Raw genomic sequence first — 25,526 nt, 5'->3', positions numbered from 1 at the left:
GAATACCCATCTTATGCATTGGCCAGAGTGGCATGCGTAAATACTCAGCGTGGATTAACACATGGCATAATTTTAAACCATGGACAAAGCCACCACACTATTTTAACTGTGGATCTGAATGCAGATTTGCAATGCAAAGGGTAAAATTAGCTGAAAACCTCCATCAACATGCACATCGCTGCAGCTTTCTCATCACGTAAAGTGACGGCACAGCGACCACAGATACTTGATAGAAAGAAAACTCAATCATTCTAATTCTCCATAAAATTTGGAAAACGCAAAACAAACATCCATTGGAACATCATGATTTAAGAGAATGTGCAGTTCATATTCTGCTAAGTGAAAGTACATTTCTGAAAGTGATAGCATGGAACGCGGAGAAGCCATTTACAACAATCAGGGTCACACAGGCAGGTAGAGTGCCGCACAGTCAAAAAACTGCTTGTGTATCACCACTGTTTTGCAAAGCAGTTTTTGGCAGTACATCTTATACTGGCGATACACACTATTTAAAGGGGGTGTGCACTTTTTTTTGGGAGGGGGTGGGGGGCGGTAGTGTTGCCCTCAAGGGGCAGACCTGTGAAGGGAAACATACTTACCTGCTTTTTGTCGCTGGCTCCCTTCCTCCACGGCCTTGGCTGCCCAGGTGGTGCAGTTTGCCGAAAAAACAAAGGTGCACAACCCCTTTAAGTGTGACATCTCTACAAGCCACAGATTCCACCACCGTACTGCAGAACAGCAACTTGTAATATAAGGTGTGCAATCTGGCTGCATGGATTTTGACCATGCAGCATATGCCCATGTGAATACAACCTTACCTACAAACTCCAGGCTTTGAAATCTGGAGTATCATAGTACTTCATAGTGTGGCAAAGAAAAGAGAATGCTCTGAGATCTGATCCCTATGTTGACGTAGATGCAGAAGAACACAAGCCAAAGCAAAGAGCTATATGTTTAGGAATGTGATAAGCCCCAGATTTTAGTACTAGAACGATATTGATATGTTTGGTCCCTTCCAGCCACAGCCATGAATACAGTAAAGAGGCCGTTCTATGCTCGCTGGAAGCGTGAAGGGGGTTGTGGATATGGAGGCCGCAGATGCCTTTTCTACTTTACAGAACTATGTGTATTTAGTAAGGCAAACAGCATAATATGCATTCATTAATAACTTGGTAGACAACTGCTGCATGAAAGCAATACCACATTGGATCTACTTAAGTGATTTTAATACTGATGACCTATCCTCTGGATAGGTAATCAGTATCTGATCGTGGGGGTCCGACATCCGGGACCCTCGCGGATCAGTTGTTTGAGATGGCACCAGTGCTCCTGTGAGTGCTGCGGCCCTTCTCACAGCTCACCAAGAACATCGCAGTACATTGTATACGCATACAATGGGGCTGAGCGCAATACGAAGCATAGCCACTATACAATGTACAGCGCTGTGCTTGGTAAGCACAGAGAAGGCCGCAGCACTCACAGGAGCGCCTGTGCCTTCGCAAACAGCTGATCGGTGGGGATCCTGGGTGTCGGACCCCCGTCGATCAGATACTGATGACTTATCCTAAGGGCATCAGAATCAACATCTTAAGATATGAATTTATGATAAGTGAAAGGCTGTGTCCACACAATGAGGTTATAATAATGTAGGTTATGATAATGTATTTTTGTAGAAAAAACTTAGAAAAGATCCCAAATAAAAAAGCTTAACTCTTTAATTTCAATATCCACCAACAGCACCATAGCCTCATTGGAGGAACGCAGTCTAACCAAAGTGAGAGAAATCGAGGGCTTTATTCCCTTATACCTGCACCTAATGATGTCACATGATGACACGCGCTGTGCATCCTTTGCACTGCTGTCCAGCCAATGCATCCTCTAATATGTAGCAGGCTATTGGTCAAGTAAACATTGGTACAGCAAAACAACAAAAAATAAGAAGTCCTGAGTCCAAGAAACTGCAACACTGTACAAATAAAACACAAGCTTCTTGTCGAGCAGGGATATGGTGTAGGTAGAAAACAATTACTGAGCCGCCTCCCTTCCCGATCAATATCCCTTCTGTGTTAGACAGAGCCTTGTGGAAGATGCAGGATACATTAGAAATGATCACCCAGTATGTCCATGGGCGCTGTTTCCAATACATGTTTGCAACAGTCCTGACAACAATCAAATATGGCAAAAAAGATGGTTTTGCTGCAACTCATTGATGCATTGGGCATGGACATGACGGTAACTGCTTGATATGTGCTTGGCTCCATGAAGGGATGTTCTGGAGAAACGTGATGGGTCAACAGGGGGAGGAGTTCATATTGGACGGGTATTAAGGACAATAAATAAGATACTGCAATGAGTCCACAGGTACCACATCCATCTCCAAACTGGTCCATGTAGTGACAGGTTGGGAAGCAGGAAATGTGAGGGGTAAGTGCCATCGAGGTGGGATGCTCACTGCTCTTGTATCTGCTGCTGCATTTTCTGCAACATTTCTTGCATTCTCCGCAGCTGGAAGGAGATAAGATGGGATCAGATAAAGACAATAGCATAAATCACATCTACAGGGCTAATGGAAATGTGATAAAGGAAATACATATTTAGGCCTCATGCACACGACAGTTGATTTTATCGGTCCGCAAAACAGGGTTCCATTGTTCCTTGATCAGTTTCCGTTTTTGTTTCCGTGTGTCTTCCTTTATTTTTGGAGAACCACCAGACATAAAGGAAAGTAAAAAAAGTCTAAGACAGGTTTGCCATGCAAATGATAGGAAAAAACGGACGCGGACGCGGATGACAATCTTGTGTGCCTCCGTGTTTTTTAGCAGTCCCATTGACTTGAATGGTATTTTTTGGACGGACTGGAACCACGAATCACGGACGCGGATGGCAAACGGTGCATTAGCCGAGTCTTCAACGGACCCATTGAAAATCAATGGGTCTGCAGAAAATCACGAAATATGGCACAACGGACACGGAATAAAACAACAGTCGTGTGCATGAGGCCTTATACACAGCAAAATAACAGGTATAGGTCAGCAACCTAAAGGCTCTATTATACCTGCAGATAATCGCTAACAAGCATTCATATGAATGCTCGTTTGTGATTATTATACTGCCACCAATTATCTGATGAACGAGAAAACGCTTGTTCGTCTGGTAATTGGAGTCTTTTAACAGGTTTATAAATCATTGTTTGCTGGCGCCAGATCTTGCTGTCTAATCACAATCTGCTTCCAGCAAACAATGATTCAATATAGGGAACAATGATGGCATAACAATCACTCCTCCCTATACTGAGGAGGAGATTGCTGATTGTAAGGACTGCTCCGCTACTGAGCAGGCGATAGCCAGGAAGGAACGCTTCCCTCCCGACAATCAACTTCAGAATCAGTAGTTGTATTAGGGCCTTTAGACATTATCTTACACTAAAACTTAATCAGGCCTTACACATTTGATTATTTGCAGCGGAGACCACTAATTTTGGCCAGATCCACTAACAATCTGGTTTGTATGAACATCTGCCTGCTATAGGAGGAAAGCTAAAAGGCCAATATGCCAAATCCTTTGTTTTCTCCCAAAGATCAGTAGTGCCAGAGACGCCATTTATTCCTTGCTCCCTATAGTAGTAAGCATGCACCTTAACTGATCTAGATATTTATGGATCGTGTTTAGGGAGGGGAATAAACCTTGCAAGGAATTTTTCCTCCATTGTTTCTGCCTCCAGAATGAACAGTCCCACAAGTATCAAGCTGACATGAAGGCCTCATGCACACGACAGTATTTTTTCACGGTCCCAAAAAACGGGGTCCGTAGGTCCGTGATCGTGACCGTTTTTTCGTCCGTGGGTCTTCCTTGATTTTTGGAGGATCCACGGACATGAAAAAAAAGTCGTTTTGGTGTCCGCCTAGCCGTGCGGAGCCAAACGGATCCGTCCTGAATTACAATGCAAGTCAATGGGGACGGATCCGTTTGACGTTGACACAATATGGTGCCATTTCAAACGGATCCGTCCCCATTGACTTTCAATGTAAAGTCTGGAGTCCCTTTTATACCATCGGATCGGAGTTTTCTCCAATCCGATGGTATATTTTAACTTAAAGCGTCCCCATCACCATGGGAACGCCTCTATGTTAGAATATACTGTCGGATATGAGTTAGATCGTGAAAACTCATTTCCGACAGTATATTCTAACAGAGGCGTTCCCATGGTGATGGGGACGCTTCTAGTTAGAATATACTACAAACTGTGTACATGACTGCCCCCTGCTGCCTGGCAGCACCCGATCTCTTACAGGGGGCCGTGATCAGCACAATTAACCCCTCAGGTGCCGCACCTGAAGGGGTTAATTGTACTATCATATCCCCCTGTAAGAGATCAGGGCTGCCAGGCAGCAGGGGGCAGACCCCCTTCCCCCCTCCCGTTTGAATATCATTGGTGGCCAGTGCGCCCCCCCCCCCCTCCCTCCCTCTATTGTAATAATAGGTTGGTGGCACAGTGTGCGGCCCCCCCTCCCTCCCTCTATTGTAATAATTCGTTAATAGTTAATGCTAAGTAAATTAGAGATGGAGGGGTTAAAAAAATAAATAAAAAATTATTAAACTCACCTCATCCACTTGTTCGCGCAGCCCGGCTTGTCTTCTTTCTTCTTCTTTGAGGATCTGGGAGGAAAAGGACCTTTGGTGACGTCACTGCGCTCATGGTGATGGACCATGTGATTAGCACAGTGACGTCACCAAAGGTCCTTTTCCTCCCAGGGCCTCAACGAAGAAGAAAGAAGACATACTGGGCTGCGCAAACAAGTGGATGAGGTGAGTTTAATTTTTTATTTTATTTTTTTAACCCCTCCATCCCTAATTTACTATGCATTCTGTATTAAGAATGCTATTATTTTCCCTTATAACCATGTTATAAGGGAAAATAATAAAGATCGGGTCCCCATCCTGATCGTCTCCTCACGCATTGCACCCGCACTGAATTTTCGCCTGTGTGAAAGGGGCCTTAGACACATTGATCCATTTAAGGGGTAGGTTAGATATCATAACTGCCAACCTTACAACTTTTGGCCAGAAACTGTCAAGATAAGCAATGAATAGAAGTGTTATAGCATTGTGTGACTTGATAAAAAGTATGCTTGTCCATGAGAAGGTTTAAATGGATTATGTGTCTACCTTTTTCCAGAAACCGCCCTCCCTCATGCCCATGGGCTGTAACTACAGTTGTGGCCAAAAGTTTTGAAACTCGCACAAATTTTGGTTTTCATGGTGTGCTGCAGCGTCAGTGTTTTTAGATCTTTTGTCAGATGTTTCTAAGGTATACTGAAGTACAGTCAGTGTTTTTATTTTTAATTTATTAACAAATCCATCAGGTTTATGCAAACACTCAATGGGGCACATTTACTAAGTGACATAAAATAGCTGCAAGTCCCCTTTTGTAACCGGCCATGAGATAATATTTAGGCGCATGGTCGGCTTTATGCCCTGTTCACCAGCTGGGCGTGATGGGGGCCAGGAATCCAGGCCTGGCAAATTTACTAACATTTACGCCTGGAAACAGGTGTAAATGTCATAGTTTTTATCCCAGGTGCAAGGACTGCCACAGATGTGTCTAATTTATGACAAGGCGCACAGTTCGTCATAAATTAGACAAATCTAACAGCAGCACATAAAAAGCCGGGCTTAGTAAATGTGCCCCAATATTTCCAGTGTTGAACCATGCATGCATCAGCTTCTGGGCCAAATCCTAACTGATTTTAACCCATTCTTGTCTAAAGAGTACTTGAAGATTATCGTAATTTCTGTGTTTCTAACCGATTTTTGGGGACTGACCACAGGTTCTCAATAGATTTGAGATCTGTGGATTTTCCTGGCCATGAACCCAAAATCTCAATGTTTTGTTCACCAAGCCACTTAGTTGTCACTTTTGCCTTGTCACATGGTGCTCTATCATGCTGGAAAAAGCATTGTTCCTGGATCGTTGGGAGAAGTTTCGCTGGGAAGATTTCTTTGGAGTGTAGGAGGAAATCAGAGAACCCAGGGGAAACCCACGCAAACATGGGGAGAACATACAAATTACATGTAGAGGTAAGGCACCAGTGCAAACCACTGAGCCACCGTGCTACCCACCATGATCTGATAAATAGTTGACTTAGGTGCAGTCATACAAGTAGCAATGTCCTTGCTTGTGAAGCCCTTTTGATGCAAAGCAATAATGACTGCAAGTTTCCTTGGAGATAACCATGGTTAATAGAAGAAGACAAGAATTTTACACACCACCACCCCTATTTTAAAGCAACCAGTCTGCTCTTCTAATTGAATCAGCATGACACAGTGATATCAGCTGCCTTGTCTTTGTTAACACTTTCTCCTGAGCTAATGAGGAGATCATTAAATTATATTAGCAGGTCATTTTGTGGCAGGTCTGAAATGCAGTGGACATTTTTTATTTATTAAGTGAACTTTTATGGCAAGGAATGAGTTTGCAATTCAATGCAATTCATCTGATTACTGTTCATAACAATCCAGAGTTAATACAAATTGCCACCATAAAAACTGAAGCAGCAAACTTTGTGAAAACCAACATTTGATTCAGTCTCAAAACTTTTGGCCACGACTGTAGTATTACAACTCAGCCCCATTCACTTGAACATACAGCCTACATATAGGAAGACCTTTTTTCTTATCTCATACCTTTAAGATCAATGTCATTGTGAGTTCTTCACATTACTCTGTACAATTTCACAGTGCACATCTTTTTCCAGTATGTTTCTTTTTATGTATGATCTTCTTCAAACCTGCACTGTCACTAATTTTTTGTATTCTTAATCTTCATTGTAAATTTTTTTTTTATCCACTCTTGTGGGCACAAGACTATAATCCAGTCTTCAGTGTGGTCTTTCATGCCAAGAAGGGCACTGTGAACCAGTGTGCCACCAAGTGGCATTACATACAAACTACAACTTTCCCGAACCTAAGTCAGGTTACAGGCGTCCTTTATTGATCACCTCAAACCAATCTCTCCAAGACTCTAGAAAAAATGTGGATCAATCAACTCAGTGTAAACGGTACTTATATGCTGTAAATAATCTCAGCTAATAAGACATTGACATCTATAGGTCTTGTTTTTCTGGAGTTAAGAACAGATGGGACTTCTGTTCACATGAATTTACTGTGCCTAAGGGTCCATTCACACATCCGTGTGTGTTTTGCGGATCCACGGACATGTTCTATTTTTTTCGGGAACGGAATTGCGAACCCGGAAGTGCGGATCCGCAATTCCGGATCCGGGCAGATCATCGTGCTGCCCCATAGAAATGAATAAGTCCGCAATTCCGTTCCGCAAAATGCGGAACTAAATTGCGGACGTGTGAATGGACCCTAAGGCCCCATGCACACGGCTGTGTTTCACAGCCGTGTGCGGGCCGTGGAACCGCGGCCTGGATCCCTCCTGAGAGCAGGAGCGCACGGCGTCACTGGTTGCTATGACGCCGTGCGCTCCCTGCTGCCGCCGCAATACAGTAATACACTGGTATGATCTATACCAGTGTATTACTGTACTGTGCCGGCAGCAGGGAGCGCACGGCGTCATAGCAACCAGTGACGCCGTGCGCTCCTGCTCTCAGGAGGGATCCAGGCCGCGGTTCCACGGCCCGCACACGGCTGTGAAACACGGCCGTGTGCATGGGGCCTAAACAGAAGACAAGCCTTCAAAAACATTAAAAGTAGAAATTAGGGTTGCACCGGGTATCGAATTATCGATACCCAATCGATACTTTTGTACCAGTATCGATTCGATACCGGGCTGTACTATTTACCATGCGTCCCCTGAGGGGTTAACTGTCGCTGATCGCAGCTCCCTGTCATACAGGTAGGGTGTCGGCTATGTGATTCGGCAGCCGGCACCCGACTCCTGTATCTGTATTAATGGTTTAAAAACATTGGTAGCGCAGTGCGCTACCCCCCCAACCCCCCCAGTATTAAATTATTGGTGGCGCAGTGCGCCCCCAACCCCCCAGTATTAAATCATTGGTGGCAGTGGCCACAAGGTCCCCTCCCCCCTCTTCATTGGTGGTGCAGTGGAAGTTGTGATCGGAGCCCCAGCAGTGTAATCCTGGGGCTCTGATCGGTTAGCATGGCAGCCAGGACGCCACTGAAGCCCTGACTGCCATGGTAAGCTCCCTGCTGCTGTGTGTACAAAGCACAGGGCAGCAGGGAGAGTATGAAGTCCTATTCACCCTAATAGAGCTCTATCAGGGTGAATAGGACAAGGGATTAAAAGATGCCAGGTTCTAGTCCCTTAGGGGGAAATAGTTATTAAATAAAAAGTGAAAAAAAAAGTTTAAAAAACCCCCTACCAAAATATTAGGTATAAATCACCTCCTTTCCCAATTTTACGTATAAAACATATAAACAATAAATAAATAAACATATTACATATGGCCACGTCCAAAAAGTCCAAACCAATAAAATATTTAAAAATATCTCCTATGCAGTGAACGCCGTAACAGAAAAAAATAAATAACAACTGCGCAATTCACCATTTTTTAGTCACCTTGTCCCCCCAAAAAATAAGATAGGACCATTTGATTATGAATTTTGATATCGTGACAACCCTAGTAGAAATCAATATATCCTAGGTGTGCAGGGTATGTATGGAGCAGGCTCACGAGCTAAGCCCATTCCATACATGGTGGGTGTCAGCTGTGTAATATAGTTGACACCTGCGCACAATGACAGGGATTGGAGGGGTTCCCTCTGACTTCCGATTGAAGCTTCCATTGGAAAAATGTGGGTCTCTAATCGGTTGCTATGATAGCCTGGGGCCTTGTGATGGCTCCCAGGATGGCCATAGTAAGCTGCCTTCATCAGAGCCTAATAGGATGCCTGTAAAAATCCAAAACACTGCAGTCTATGATACAAGCAATCAGATGATAACATGTTCAAGTCCTCTACGGGGAGTAAAAATTACAGTATCAAAATAAAAATGTTTTTTAAAATATAAGAAAAAACTGAAAAATATAAAAAATTTAAAATCACACCCAAATCCCAAAAAAATAATATAAAAAATAAACATACTTGGTTTTGCCACATACAAATGTCAGAACTAATAAAATATAAAAATATTTATCAACATAAAAAAAATAAACATGGCAGATGTGCTGAATAAAAAGTAATTAAAATGCCATATGTATGATAACATTACAGCTTATCCCACACTCGACAGCTCTGGAAATAAAAAAAATGGTATGGGTGTCAGAATATGGAAATATGGAGAATTTTTTAGATTGGTACCGCTGTAAATGTACTAGCCCGCAGTCGTTTTTAGAGCATAGTGAATGCTGTCAAAATAATTTTTGGGTTCCATTTCACCACACAAATTATTATTTTTTTTTTACATTTTTTTTTATACAAAATATGGTAAATTACACAGTGCCATTAAAAATAATTTGGATGTGGATGAAATATTTAAAACTTATGGCTCTTGGAAGGCAGAGAAGAAAAAATAACTATTCTAAGAAAGACCGATCTCATAGCTTCCTACTCTGATTGCCAGTCCTGTCCAAAGAAAATCCCGGCAGGCACATACTACTTACCTCTTCATCCTTCATTTTTATGAGTTTTTCTGTTTCAGCATCAGGTGTTGGCAGAGGAAGGATAGGGATGGGGCTCTCTATCCTATTGTCCTGAGTCAGTTTGCTGCAAAAGACAAGACATATTGTATAAGAGTTGTTTTAAAAGAACCCTAAGGCCCCTTTCACACGATGTGTGACGTGAACGCATAGCACCCGCACTGAATCCTGACCCATTAATTTCAAAGGGTCTGTGTACATGAGCGTTATCAGTTTTGCGTTGCGTGAAAAACGCAGCATGTTCTATATTCTGCGTTTTTCACACAGCCCTGGCCCCATAGAAGTGAATAGGGCTTCAGTGAAAAAGGCATTGCGTCCGGATGCAATGCGTTTTTCACTGACGGTTGCTAGGAGATGTTGTTTGTAAATCTTCCGTTTTTTCACACGTGTGAAAAACGCATCAAAACTGATTGCACCCGCGCGGAAAAATGGAAACACTGAATTGCAAACAAAACTGGCTTTTGCTTGCAAAATGGTGCGAGATTCGCTGAACACACCCTGAATGCATCCTGATACAATCCGTATCGTTCGTGTGAAAGAGGCTTATAAGTACTCGTACCATTTTGCAAGAAAGTTCAGTCAGTTTTGTCTGCAATTGCGTTCAGTTGTTCAGTTTTTTCTGCACCGGTGCAATGCATTTTAATGTGTTTTTCACGCTCGTGCAAAAAAACTGAAGGTTTACAAACAACATCTTCTAGCAATCATCAGTGAAAAAGGCATTGCATCCGGATGCAATGCGTTTTTCACTGAAGCCCCATTTACTTCTATGGGGCCAGGGTTGCGTAAAAAACGCAGAATATAGAACATGCTGCGATTCTCACGCAACACAGAACTGATGTGTGAAAAAAACCCGCTCATGTACACAGACCAATAGAAATGAATGGGTCAGGATTCAGTGCGGGTGCTATGCGTTCTTACTTTTATTATATTTCGAATGGAAAATGTATTAAACCGTAAAAAGAACAGAACACATTTCTCACTTCTAGAGAGGCCCTGCATAGTGCATAAAGTCCTTAACCAAACGCTTTAAAGGGTTTTCCGGGAGTTTTACATTTTTGACCTCTGGATAGGTTATCAGTATCTTATCGTGGGGGTCCGACACCCAGGACCCCTGCCGATCATCTGTTTGAGAAGGCACCGCACTGGCAGTAGCACGGTGACCTTCTACCTGCAAACCAAGCACAGCGTCGTACATTGTATGGTATGGCAGCTGCGTCTAGGCCATGTGACTGATAAATGTGATGTCACATGGCCTGGTGAAAGCTGAGAGAAGGCCGCAGCGCTACCTTTCCAAACAGCTGATCAGCGGGGGTCCCGGGGGTCAGACCCCACCTATCCAGAGGATAGCTCATCAGTGGAAAACCCCTTCACATTTAAATAGGGCCTGTCACCTCTTCTGACATTTCTGCTTCAGTAAATAATTCTATTCCACGTGAAATAACAATTCTGGAGCATCTTCTCTTATAACTGTAGGTTGTGTCATTTCTCTATTATTTCTACAAAATAAATTTTGAATTCCCAGAGTCCGACCCTGTCCAATCAGTGCTGGCAGAGACAGTCATGGGGAACGCAAGTAGTTACTAAAACAGACATGTCAGGAGAGGTGACAGCTCCTCTTTTTGGTAGAAGTCATTTACAGTTATTCCAGAAATAGCAGACAGACAAGAGAGAATTAGACCATGTTCAGACGTAAGGGACGTAGAGATTTGGCTCTGAGATATAAACAGACACCATATTAGTAGGAAAACAAGCGTTTTATAATCCCACCTTAGAGTACTTTCACACTAGCGGTTTTCTTTTCCGGCATAGAGTTCCGTCCTAGAGGCTCACTACCGGAAAAGAACTGATCAGTTTTATCCCAATGCATTCTGAATGGAGAGCAATCCGTTCCGGATGCATCAGGATGTCTTCAGTCGTTTTGACTGTTCAGGACGGAGATAATACCGCAGCATGCTACGGTTTTATCTCCAGCCACAAAAACTGAAAACTTGCCAGAATTTTTTTGCCATAGGAATGTATTAGTGCCGGCATTCAAAATACTGCAATGTCGTATCAGTCCTTCCAGTAAAAATTTGAAAAATATATATAACGTTTCTCCGGATGACAAACGGAGAGACGGATATGTTATTGCAATGCATTTGTAAGACGGATTCACATCCGGATGCATCTCACAAATGCTTTGCATGCAGATTGCCATATCCGGCAGGCAGTTCCGGCAACGAAAGTGAAAGTACCCTTAAAAATATTATACAGCGTAAAATGCCAAAGTTCAGTGAAAAAAATGTGACTTAAGTTTAACCCTAACCTTTCTGCTGGGTTCAAAACTTCTTCATGCCTTCAAAGACAAAAAGTGATAAAATGTACTAATTCAGACTTGAATATGTATCATGCTATAGGTTAATAGGATTATAAGATTAGTGTTTATATGGGCTCTGTTATTACACTAGTGCGATTATATAAATGATATTGGTCCATGGACTTTATTCGCACAGGACAGGACTTACCAATAAAGAGAACAGAGGGAGCTGTCTTAGGATCTAGTTTTTCACTGGCAGTTTTTTAACAGTAAAAAAAAAAAGTCTGAATAACTGCATCGGGTCATTTTGGCCTCCTGTGGTTTTTGTGGCATCCTCAAGGGTGTCTGCACGTAGTGCGGATTATGCACGTTTTTTCCCACATAGATTTTCATGTAAAAAAACCACCGTATGATACAGTGCTAGCAAAGTGTATGTGATTAGACAAATCTCATGTACACTTTTTCTTAGGTGCGGAAATTGACCTGCCGCACAGATTTTGAAATCTGCAGCATGTCAACTGTTGTTTCTTGTTCAGATTTCACCCTGAAGGGTGAGATCTGTGGAAAAATCGGCAGTAAAACTGCACAAATATGCAATAAATAGTGCGGATGTATGTGTTTCTTGTGTGGTTTTGGTGCAGACTTCATGCAGATTTTATGAACATAAATCTGCGCCGTGTGCAGGTGCCCTAAGTGTGTCTTGCCACTACTATTTTCTTTGTAACGTTTTTCTTCCATGGAGAAAGGTGTTGGCAAATGCCTGAATAAATGCCAACAGCTTTTTAAAAAGAAGCAAGAAAAGACAAAAAAATGGCACCTGATGAACAAAAATACCAGAAGCAAAAAAATAGACACTTGTGTGTCCTGCATGTCACCAGCTTCAGCTAACATCTTGAGCTAGCATTTTTCTTTATTTATTATTTTACGCCCCGATATAGCGCTGACGTATTCCGCAGCACTTTACAGACATTGGCAACACACTGTCTCCAATGAAGCTCACAACCTAAGTTCCCTATCAGTATGTCTTTGGAGTGTGGGAGGAAACCGGAGTACTGGACTGCTGTGGCCAAACAAAAAATTATTAGCTTTTTCTTCTGGAAACAGCACAAGTTTTGTATATGAGATCAGTATGGTACTGTAATTAAATTCACTAAAATAGGGCAAAGCAGTGGTAAGACACCAAACATTTTATCAAGGGCACTTCATGGGTGGTGTTGCAGTTGGTAGAAATGTACCGACTCCAACTCCGCTTCAAAATAAAAATATTAACTATTATGTATTATTTATGTTGTATAATTAATTTCTTAAATGAACAGCTTGTTGCTGCAATAAGAAAATAAATTCCTTTGTACTTTTCCTCCTTGTCGGGTTGACTCCTGATTTTGGCCAAATAAAATTCACAAATTTTGTAGGATATTACCAGCTCAATCCACTACACTATGGAAGGAGCTGTGTAGTTCCAGCACCAGATATACCTTGAAAGTTGATCGATAAGGGTGCAGGGTGTTGGATCCTCACTGATCTGATATTCATGACCTATCCTGAGGATAGGCCATCAATATTAACATCTTGGAATATCCCTTTCAAGGCATAAAACTCATGGAAAGACGACCAGTGGTGACATCAAGAAAGATACTGGAGTTTTTGGGGAGTAAAGCATTGATGACCATCCTTTGAAATAGGCCATCAATGTTCGAAAGTGGTCTCGTGACCCTGTAAGGCTACTTTCACACTTGCGTTTGATCGGATCCGTTCTGAACGGATCCGATCATATTAATGCAGACGGAGGCTCCGTTCAGTACGGATCCGTCTGCATTAATAACTTAGAAAAATTTCTAAGTGCGAAAGTAGCCTGAGCGGATCCGTTCAGACTTTCAATGTAAAGTCAATGGGGGACGGATCCGCTTGAAGATTGAGCCATATGGTGTCATCTTCAAGCGGATCCGTTCCCATTGACTTACATTGTAAGTCTGGACGGATCCGCACGCCTCCGCACGGCCAGGCGGACAGCTGAACGCTGCAAGCAGCGTTCAGCTGTCCGCCTGGTCGTGCGGAGGCGAGCGGAGCGGAGGCTGAACGCCGCCAGACTGATGCAGCCTGAGCGGATCCGCATCCATTCAGACTGCATCAGGGCTGGACGGAAGCGTTCTGCTCGGCTCGTGAGCTCCTTCAAATGGAGTTCACGAGCGGACAGCCGAACGCTAGTGTGAAAGTAGCCTTAAGTTGGCTTTGCACATTAAAGGGGTTGTCACACTTAATCAAATGGCATTTAATGGCAACCTGGGTGAGTCTGGGGTACATTCAATGCTAAATTTACTTCACAAAATGAATCCAAACGCACTTAAGTAATGTTTTACTGGGTTTCTTTTTGTAAGTCACAAAGATGATTAATGCAGCTAGTAATTCCCTGGAATGTATGCTCACTAAGTCTAAAATACAAGTCGGCTTGTTAGCAGATATATAGATAATGGAAAGCCTCCAATAATCTAATGTTGCATCATTTGAGGCAGGAAAACCATCCATGGGCCCAAAAGGAATCTGATTAGAGGGGTAGCCCCTGACTGCATTAATAGTCATATATAGCCTCCTAATCCAACAGAAAAAGTCCAATAAGTATAGTATTTAAGCATACTACTATAGAAATTCTAGCAAGAGCCAAGTGCTAGTACCCATAGAATACTAGAAAATCATTCTGAGGACATACACATAAGAATAATATCTGCAATGCTGAAAATTGCACTTGTATTTCAGATTTAATGACTGCTAATCTAGTAGAAAATGAGCACAATTAGTTAGGCACAAAATGAACATGCATATATAATAATATATAGTATAAATATAATATATACACAGTCGAGTCACGTTCTTATGACCACTTCCTACTTTCGACATTGGCAGCATGTAGCTCATGAAGGAAGTCACGTGTCATGAGCAGGCATGGTGAGTATATAAGGTGTGCCATATACTGTCTGAACACATATTCCATGTTGCTGTCATGTGTGAAAAGGGGCAATTTATCAGAGTTGCAAAAAGGGATAATTATTGGCTTTCGGGCCAAGAGTAGCAGTATTTCTGAAACTGCACAGATTGCTACCGTGGACAAATGGCACCATCGCGAATAACCAACATGGAAACTGGAGAGCAGCACATGCCATTGATGTGTGAGGTGAACATCGGCTATGAAGGTGCTTGAGGATATGGATTGACACACTACAGTGGAGCGGCTCACCACCAAACTGAACCAGGAGGCTACCAGACATGTCTAAAACAGCTCAGAGAACCCTACTGCGTACAGGGTTCTGAAGCAGACGGATGGTCACTGTACCTCTGCTAACAAAGTTGTACTGGCAGAAAAGGCCTCAATTTTCGCAGCAGTATCAGAATTGGACCTCCTCTGACTGGGGTTGCCTTCTCCGATAAGTCATGTTTTTTGCTTCATTGGACGGATGGACGTTGGCAAGTCAGGCAAGAAACATCAGAGAACAAACACTCCATAACCATTACTGGAAGAACACAAGATGGTGGTTGCAGCGTTATGGTCTGGGGAATGTGGCATTCACCTCGCCCAATCATCCATGTAGAAGGCACTGATTTAGGTATGAATCCATCCTTGCGAATCATGTACACCCAAACATGCTGATTGTCTTCCCTGGAGTGTATGGGATTTTCCAGCAAGGCAATGCGACATGTCAGATGGCTAGAAAAGTCTGAAATTAGTTAGAAGACCATGACCAAGACTTCCAAGTACTACCCTGGCCCCTAATTCCCTAGACTTGAACCCAACTAAGGCTACTTTCACACTCGCGTTTTGGGCGGATCTGTCATGGATCTGCAAAAACGGATCCGTTACAATAATACAACAGCAGGCATCCGTCATGAACGGATTCGTTTGTATTATCTGTAACATAGCCAAGACGGATTCGTCATGAACTCCATTGAAAGTCAATGGGAGACGGATCCGTTTTCTATTGTTTCAGATAAAACGTTTGGCTCAGTTTCGTCAAGCAGACAGCAAAACGATGCAGGCAGTGCTTTTGTGTCCACCTCTAGATCGGAGGCAAACTGATGCATTTTGAGCCGATCCTTTTCCATTCAGAATCCATTAGGGGCACAACTGATCCGTTTTGGACCGCTTGTGAGAGCTCTGAACGGATCTCACAAACAGAAAGCCAAAACGCATGTGAAAGTAGCCTAAGAATCTGTGGGACCACCTTGATTGTCATGTTTGCTTTGTGGAGATGCACTGCAGCCAGAATGGCTTCAGATACCTGAGACAACCTACCAGGACCTTATTGAGACACCCCCAGACCATCTAGCTGCTATCTATGCTGCACACAACGGTTACTCTAGATCAGGCATGCTCAACCTGCGGCCCTCCAGCTGTTGCAAAACTACAACTCCCAGCCTGCCCGAACAGCCTACAGCTATCAGCCTACAGCAGGGCATTGTGGGAGTTGTAGTTTTACAACAGCTAGAGAGCCACAGGTTGAGCATGCCTGCTCTAGATATTAGCTGGTAGTCATAATAATGAGACTTGACTTATATATATATATATACATATCTATTTGTATGTTGCTTAAAACATACCTAGTCATCTGCTGGATACACTGGGCTCTGTAGTTCTCATAATGCACATCACATGTAACATCCTTCAGGTCATGCATATGAGTCCGGATCAGCATATTTCGAAGCTTCACAAAGTCACAATGTCCCTGGTTTTCCACTGTGAATACAAGCAAGGATAGGCAGAAGTGTAAGTGATCTCAATACTGATGACAACATAATATACTGCAGCATATCTTATCTATATTTACTGAATGGTTAAAGAAAATCTTTTAATCCCTGTTATCAGCCATGTCAGCCTAGAGAGAGGTGAACTGTAATGTTTTTCAAAGAGACTACTGATAGGATATCCATAAATATATCTGACTCATGAACATAACTTTATTTCCCATATCTCCAATGATGAACCCTCCAGAGACGTTTATATACATATAGCAGCATTTTTATAACATAAAATAGAACATAAAACGGGTAAGATCTTTAGCAGAAGAAGTTCTGTGAAGACATTGTAACCATTTCTGGCAGGGGACAAAGGCTGGTAGTTAATTGAAGCAGAGGAAGTGCGGCAATCACCACTGTAATCAGAGCAGCGATCTGCGTTTTGTTCCTAGAAATACTGCTCAGCCGCTCGTACATCAAACGGCTGAAATGAAAGCAGAATTGTTCTTTTTTGTTTTAGGGCTTTTAAATATAGCTTCTGTAAATCCAGTTTTTTTCTAACATGCGATGTGTTTAAGGTCATCTCTGCACACAATCGGCCTCCACCTACACTGACTTACTGGGGGCTATTTGTAGGATATGCATGGTCAGAGATGGGCTCCGGAGAAAAAAATCCATAATCGGTATCCTCCCACAAATTATCTAGGAGTATACACAGAAATTTGTAAAAAGGGTGGTTAACAGTCATTAAAGTAGACATACTTGCATAGTACACACATACATACACAAACACACATATTTATATATATATATATATATATATATATATATATATACACGCTCACTCAATATCTTACTCATGACCATAATGTGTAGCTAAGTTCACTGGTTTTAAAACCCTCACTCACTTGAGACACACCTACCTCTCCATGTGTTGAATAATAATTAAATCAGGGACGAAGGTGTGTCAAGTGTGATCATAAAATATAATACTACATGCAAAAACAACATCATACAACGGGGAATATTAATATTAAAAGATGAGGTCATGTCTATTACTCATACCTTCTGGGATTCTAGTGTGTAGTAAGAAGATCCAAAGTCACAGATGGGGGAACTAGAATTTTTACTATCAAAAGAGATGAGAATCTGGTGGGATATTAAAATGCTCAAGTCTTATTTGGAGGGTCAGGGTTTTAAAACCAGTCAACTTAGCTACACATTATGGTCATGAGTAAGACAGATTGTCGAAACACGTAGACCGCAACATACTTCGGTCAGCCTATGGAATTATAAAAAGACTACAATAAAGAAATTGGATTTTATCCATAGTTTCCATCCTGGATCTTTTTTCCTTTTTTCTACAATTGTTTTCCTAGTCCGGGGTTCCTTGCATGACTATGTAGTGGAGCGGTGAGCTGGAATATCTTGTTATATGTTTATACGCTCACTCACATACACACTGTGACAAATGCAAAGATACATGCATACATACAAACACACATAAACAATGTGACAGTCAAACCCATAGATACATTGTGCAATGCACTCTTTACCTTAACTGATGGCATTCTTTTTGGGGTGGGCAAAGCAGGATAGGACTGTGTGCAGTGTATATATATATAGTTGCAAGAAAAAGTATGTGAACCCTTTGGAATGATATGGATTTCTACACAAATTGGTCCTAAAATGTGATCTGATCTTCATCTAAGTCACAACAATAGACAATCACAGTCTGCTTAAACTAATAGCACACACAGAATTAAATGTTACCATGTTTTTATTGAACACACCATGTAGACATTCACAGTGCAGGTGGAAAAAGTATGTGAACCCTTGATTTAATAACTAGTTGAACCTCCTTTGGCAGCAATAACTTTAACCAAACGTTTCCTGTAGTTGCAGATCAGACGTGCACAACGGTCAGGAGTAATTCTTGACCATTCCTCTTTACAGAACTGTTTCAGTTCAGCAATATTCTTGGGATGTCTGGTGTGAATCGCTTTCTTGAGGTCATGCTACAGCATCTCAATCGGGTTGAGGTCAGGACTCTGACTGGGCCACTCCAGAAGGCGTATTTTCTTCTGTTTAAGCCATTCTATTGTTGATTTACTTCTATGCTTTGGGTCGTTGTCCTGTTGCAACACCCATCTTCTGTTGAGCTTCAGCTGGTGGACAGATGACCTTAAGGCCCCTTTGACACGGGCGAGTTTTCCGTGTGGGTGCGATGCGTGTGGTGAACGTATTGCACCCGCACTGAATCCTGACCCATTCATTTCTATGGGGCTGTGCACATGAACGTTGATTTTCACGCATCACTTGTGCGTTGAGTGAAAATCGCAGCATGCTCTATATTGTGCGATTTTCACGCGACGCAGGCCCCATAGAAGTGAATGGGGTGCGTGAAAATCGCATAGCATCCGCAAGCAACTGCGGATGCTATGCAATTTTCACGCATGGTTGCTAGGTGACAGTCTATTCACTGTATTATTTTCCCTTATAACATGGTTATAAGGGAAAATAATAGCATTCTGAATACAGAATGCATAGTATAATAGTGCTGGAGGGGTTAAATTTTTTTAAAAAAAAGTTAACTCACCTTCTCCTCTTGATCGCGTAGTTCCCAGTCTCTTTACTTCTTGAATGAGTTCTGGGCTAAAGGACCTGTGGTGACGTCAGATCACATGCTCCATCACCACGGTGATGGACCATGTGATTGGAGCATGTGATCTGACATCACCACAGGTCATTTAGCCCACAGCTCATTCAAGAAGTAAAGAGACCGGGAACTACGGGATCAAGAGGAGAAGGTGAGTTAACTTTTTTTTTTTCTTTTTTTTTTAACCCTTCCAGCACTATTATACTCTGCATTCTGTATTCAGAATGCTATTATTTTCCCTTATAACCATGTTATAAGGGAAAATAATACCATCTTCAGAACATCAATCCCAAGCCCGAACTTCTGTGAAGAAGTTCGGGTTTGGGTACGAAACATGCGCGATTTTTCTCACGCAAGTGCAAAACGCATGACAATGTTTTGCACTCGCGCAGAAAAATCGCGCATTTTCCCGCAACGCACACACCTCTTATCCGGGCCAAAAATATGACGCCCGTGTGAAAGAGGCCTAAGTTCTCCTGCAAAATGTCTTGATAAACTTGGGAATTCATTTTTCCTTTGATGGTAGCAATCCGTCCAGGCCCTGATGCAGCAAAGCAGCCCCAAACCATGATGCCCCCACCACCATACTTCACAGTTGGGATGAGGTTTTGATGTTAGTGTGCTGTGCCTCTTATTCTTCACACATAGTTTTGTGTGTTTCTTCCAAACAACTCAACTTTGGTTTCATCTGTCCACAGAATATTTTGCCAGTACTGCTGTGGAACATCCAGGTGCTCTTGTGCAAATTGTAAATGTGCAGCAATGTTTTTTTTTACAGCAGTGGCTTCCTCTGTGGTATCCTACCATGAAATACATTCTTGTTTAGTGTTTTTACGTATCGTAGATTCGCTAACAGGGATGTTAGCATATGCCAGAGACTTTTGTAAGTCTTTAGCTGACACTCTAGGATTCTTCTTTACCTCATTGAGCAGTCTGCGCTGTGCTCTTGCAGTCATCTTTACAAGACGGCCACTCCTAGGGAGAGTAGCAGCATTGCTGAACTTTCTCCATTTACCGTTGACTGATGAACAGCAAGGCTTTTGGAGATACTTTTATAACCCTTTACAGCTTTATGCAAGTCAACAATTATTAATCGTAGGTCTTCTGAGAGCTCTTTTGTGCGAGGCATCATTCACTTCAGGCAATGCTTCTTGTGAAAAGCAAACCCAGAACTGGTGTGTGTTTTTTATAGGGCAGGGCAGCTGTAACCAACACCTTCAATCTCATCTTATTGATTGGACTCCAGTTGGCTGACACCTCACTCAAATTAGCTCTTGGAGATGTCATTAGTCTAGGGGTTCACATACTTTTTCCACCTGCACTGTGAATGTTTACATGGTGTGTTCAATAAAAACATGGTAACATTTAATTCTTTGTGTGTTATTAGTTTAAGCAGACTGTGATTGTCTATTGTTGTGACTTAGATGAAGATCGGATCACATTTTATGACCAATTTGTGCAGAAATCCATATCATTCCAAAGGGTTCACATACTTTTTCTTGCAACTGTACATACACTGTATAAAGAAAAATATTGGGGGACACCTCTTAATCATTGTATTCAGATGTATCTTCAGTTCTAGTGTCACAGGTGTACACATTCCAGCCTGTAGCCATGCAGTCTACCTTTACAAACATATGTGAGAGAATTGGTTGTTCTTAAGAGCCGTACAGGCCGCAGCAGGCTAATTTTGTTTAGGGTCCATTCACACGTCTGCAAAATGGGTCCATATCCGTTCTGCAATTTTGCAGAACGGGTGCGGACCCATTTATTTTCAATGGGGCCGCAATAGATACGGACAGCACACCGTGTACTGTCCGCATCCACACTTCCGTTCCGGGGCCCTGCAAAAAAATAGAACATGTACTATTCTTGTCCACACCCACGGACAAGAAAAGGCATTTCTATTATAGTGCCGGCCATATGCTGTCCGCAAAATGCGGAACGCATATGGCCGGTGTCCGTATTTTGCGGATCCACAAAACAGTTGCGGACGTGTGAATGGACTCTAAAAGGGTATCTGTCAGCAGATTTCTACCTATGAAACTGGTTGACCTGTTACATTAGCACTTTGCAGCTGAAGACATCTGTGTTGGTTCTGTTTGCTTAGAAAAATGAAGTTTTAATATATGAAAATGAGCTTCTACTTAATTTTTCTCAAAAATGTGGACACTTATGAACATGGGACCAACACAGATGCCTTCAGCTGCCAAGCGCACATGTAAAAGGGTCAGCCAGTTTCATAGGTACAAATCTGCTGACAGATGCCCTTTAAACAAAATTAAGTTTGAGCCAGATGCAGCCCATAGAATGACAGTGATGTTATTGCAGGTCCTGCTGAATGAAGATAGAAGGACCTGCGATGACGTCATAGCAGGTCCTGCAGAAAGAAGAAAGAAAAGAATACCGGCTGCGCGATCAAATGGATGAGGTGAGTTTATTAAATTATTTTTAACCCCTCAATGGCCATTTTATTTAGCATTCTGTCTTAAGAATGCTATTATTTTCTGTTATAACGGGAAATAATAAACTGAAGTTCGGATCCCCATTGACTTTAATGGGGACCGGGTTTGCGGTCAAATTCGGGTCCAAACCCAAACTTTGACCTGAAGCTGGGCAAACACAAACTTCCACGGGTTCGCTCATCCCTACCAATCAGCTGTTAGTGCTCCAGTGAGCAAACCACAGGCACAGCGCTGTACATTCGATAGTGGCCGTCCTTAGTATTGCAGCCCAGGCCCATTACCTTGCATGCAACTGCAAACATGGTCAAACATACTTTTTGACGGAATTTCTAACTTACCTTCCACTATGCCCCACGGATAGAGACGACCTCGTACCCTTTGACCTTTGGCCTCTACCACTGTATTGCTTCCAATTACAGCAAAAGGTGCACTCTCCTGCAACAGAAAACTACATAAATTCATATACAATCATAAACAGTCTGGAGAGCACAGTGTAACATAATATGTACTGTAATACATTATTAAGAAAAAAGCAGAAAGAAGACTAGAGGGCCACCAATCTTCTCCTGTTCACCTTCAGCTCCTTGTCCTGCTGTTTAAAGTCATCATCTTCATCTGAATCACATTCTGGGAACTGATAGACTTTTATTCCAAACTTTTCAATCTCTTCTCTTACCTGAGTAAAGGAGAGTATCACGGTTAATAATAAGTAGGTCATAGAAATATATCTTAACATGACAACATAATGCAAAGAAATCTGACAGCTTTATGGAAGGCTCTACGGATGATACCAGAATGTATTCATTTCAGCCATTTTGCTTCCTAAGAGAAACACTGAGGTAGTGTGGCAGTCATCTCACAATTCAACCCGAACTCACACGTGACCACCTGTCAGTTTTAAAAAAAGCAAGTTGTTCTGCTGGGTTCTGAAGTGACGGGTCTGCAGCACTTTAGTACTGCTTCCTCTTTATTCTGCTGAAGATTGGTGGTTTAACACCTTCAGCTTCCTGCGATTTTCCATTTTTAAGTTTTCGTTTTTTACTCCCTGCCTTCCCAAACAAGTTGTACTTTCTGATGACATCATACAATGTAGTGGGAAGCCAGAAAAAATTCCAAATGGGTTGAAAACAAAAAACTCTTTTTTTTTATATTGACAATTTTTATTGTTTTTTCCTTTTTCATATTCACAGTCATAATAAAGAGCATTGACCGGTATACAGTATAAAAAGTTATACATATATGATAACTGTAATCAACAGGCATAAGTACAGATTGCATTAATAAACGCAGAGAGAGGCCTATTAAACGCAGAGAGAGGCCTAAATGGGTTTTGGTTTTATGGCGTTCCCTATTTGGTAAAAGTGGATCAGTACAATTACACCAATACCCCATTATATAGTTTTTCTTGTGTTTTAATACTGGGGGGGGGGGGGGACTTTGGAAAAAAAATTTTTTACTTTTCATCGCCATATTCTAATCCCCATAATATTTGACCACAGACCGGTTAAATGTCTGCGATTGGCATTATCGCTGATCACAGGCATTAGCCCCAGGTGTCTGCTGTATGAAACAGCAGAAACCCAGTGGCTATGGCACCGAGAGTGGGCACCATTTTTAAAAAACAGACTTGTACATGTACAGTGGATGTCCAGAAAGGGTTAATGGATCTTACCCCAACTGATCCTACATTGAAGGTATATCCCAAGGACACGTCATCAATGTAATATCCCAGAAAACCCCTTTAAAGAGGTATATAGCCTGAGAATACCGATAACCTATACTTAGGACAGGTCCTCAATATCAGATCAGTAGTGGTCCGACACCTCGCACTCCCACAATCAGCTGTTTTCGGGAGTTGCCAGCACTGGAAACAGAACAGTAGATGGAATGGAAGACAGAAGATTCCATCCACTGCGTAGTGGCTGTGGCAGCACACTGCAGCTCAGCTCCCCTTGTACAGGGTGGAAAATCACCTGTCCAGTTTTATTTTCCCTTTAAAAAAAAATTCCATCTCAGTTGGCTGTACCTGTTAAAAACCTATACTTACCTCCTCCCACCGCTGCATTCTACCTTCCTGGCTTCCTTCACTTGTGTTCCGGTCCGCGAGGTGACGTTCCACTTGGGGACATGTCATTGCTGATGCCAGTTGGCTGCAGCAGCGCATTTGATGGGAAACAGGGACCAGAAGACCACTGAAGGAATCCAGAATGAAGCAGCTGGGAGCAGGCAAATGTGGATGTTCTACAGGCAGGCTGGGGTAGAAATTTAAGGGTACTTTCACACCAGCGTTGTTCGGATCCGGCAAACCATATACAAACGGAAATATGTTTTTTCTGGATCCAATAGACGGATCCGTCTCATCCAGAATAATAGATCCGGTATTTTATTCAAAGATCAAAAGAAAAAATAGTTCCTCCTATGTCCTGGCGCATGCACAGACCGGCAATTTCCGAAACACTTGGTACCGGATCCGGCATTAATACATCTCTATGGAAATTAATGCCAGATACGGCAAGTGCGGTAGTGTTCCAGGACTTTGGCTGGAAAAAATACTGCAGCAAGGGACGGAACGGAAGACATCCTGATGCATACTGAACGAATTGCTTTCTATTCAGAATGCATTAGGACAAAACTGATGCGTTTTTTTCCGGTATTGAGTCCCTTTATCGGATTTCAATACCAGAAAAGAGTAATGCTAGTGTGAAAGTAACCTTAAAAAAGCAACAACAAAAAATAACACTTTTGAGGCTCTGTTTACTCTGATATTAGGAATTTGTTTTTACGGATCCAACATGATTCATTTGATTTGTTATGAGCCTATTTTCCCCCATTAACAGAATTTCTCACAGCAATTATATTGCAGCCATCAAAATGCAGTGGGAAACTGATAGAAAAGAACTAACACATTAAGAATTCCAATTTTTGTAAAACTCACTCTGTCTTTCAGTTTCCGGATCTCACTGGGTACCAGGCAGTCGGCTTTGGCAATTAGAGGAACAATGTTAACCTTTTCATGCAGAGCTTTCATGAAAGCCACATCCACTGGCCGCAGCCTGATACAAATGGAAAGAAAGCAGAGGGAGGTCAGCTAATGGATATTTAACGGGATATCAGCGTGATGTACATGTGCTCCCAGGGATGCCGCACACGGCTCCTCTGTAACATTAACAGTGGAGATGTAATGGATTCTACTGTGGGAAAATAATACAACAGATCCTAAGGGGGAAACAAATGTGCTCCAATTGACACCTACAGCACCTGCCAATGTTAACGTCAGATGTCTTTTGTATCATATCTGTCATCTGATCGAAGTCATGCAAACTTTGGATCTCTATAAATGGTGTATGATTGATATACACAGTACTGTGCACAAGTTTTAGGCGTGGACAATTGCTGCAAAGTAAGAAGGCTTTCAAAAATAGAAATGTTAATAGTTAACTTTATTCTTGAGCAGAACAATGACCCCAAACATAAAATGTCATTATGAACTATCTTCAGCGTAAAGAAGAACAAGGAGTCCCAGAAGTGAAGACATTGTCCCCAACGAGTCTGGATCTTAACATCATTCAGTCTGTGTGGGATTAAATTAAGAGACAGAAGGATATGAGCAAGCCTACATCCACAGAAGATCTGTAGTTAGTTCTTCAATATGTCTGGAGCAATCTCCCTGCCAAGTTCCCTCAAAAGCTGTGTGCAAGTGTACCTAGAAGAACTGATGCTGTTTTGAATGCAAAGGTTGGTCGCACCAAATATTGATTTCA

The 25,526-nt window shown here is 42.2% G+C and overlaps 1 protein-coding gene across 2 annotated transcripts; it reads right to left on the bottom strand.

The window, feature by feature from the left end:
- Positions 1-542: 542 nt before the first annotated feature.
- On the bottom strand, positions 543-25,526 carry LOC122924466 (septin-5). 2 transcript variants are annotated; one of them, XM_044275565.1, is made up of 7 exons: positions 24,701-25,526; positions 22,340-22,441; positions 22,104-22,200; positions 16,507-16,642; positions 11,929-11,958; positions 9,588-9,690; positions 543-2,505 (listed from the first exon to the last, which is right to left on the bottom strand). In XM_044275565.1, exons 1-7 carry the CDS (start codon positions 24,791-24,793, stop codon positions 2,449-2,451), a joined length of 618 nt encoding a protein of 205 aa, XP_044131500.1. In that variant the 5' UTR covers positions 24,794-25,526; the 3' UTR covers positions 543-2,448. The 2 variants fall into 2 exon arrangements, with proteins under 2 accessions (XP_044131500.1, XP_044131501.1); XM_044275566.1 differs by lacking the exon at positions 11,929-11,958 and having other exon boundaries at positions 24,701-25,521.

Source organism: Bufo gargarizans, chromosome 1 (genome assembly GCF_014858855.1).
Source record: "Bufo gargarizans isolate SCDJY-AF-19 chromosome 1, ASM1485885v1, whole genome shotgun sequence".
Lineage (NCBI taxonomy): Eukaryota > Metazoa > Chordata > Amphibia > Anura > Bufonidae > Bufo > Bufo gargarizans.
Note: the sequence above shows the minus strand (reverse complement) of the source record. Positions and strands in the feature narration are given on the sequence as shown.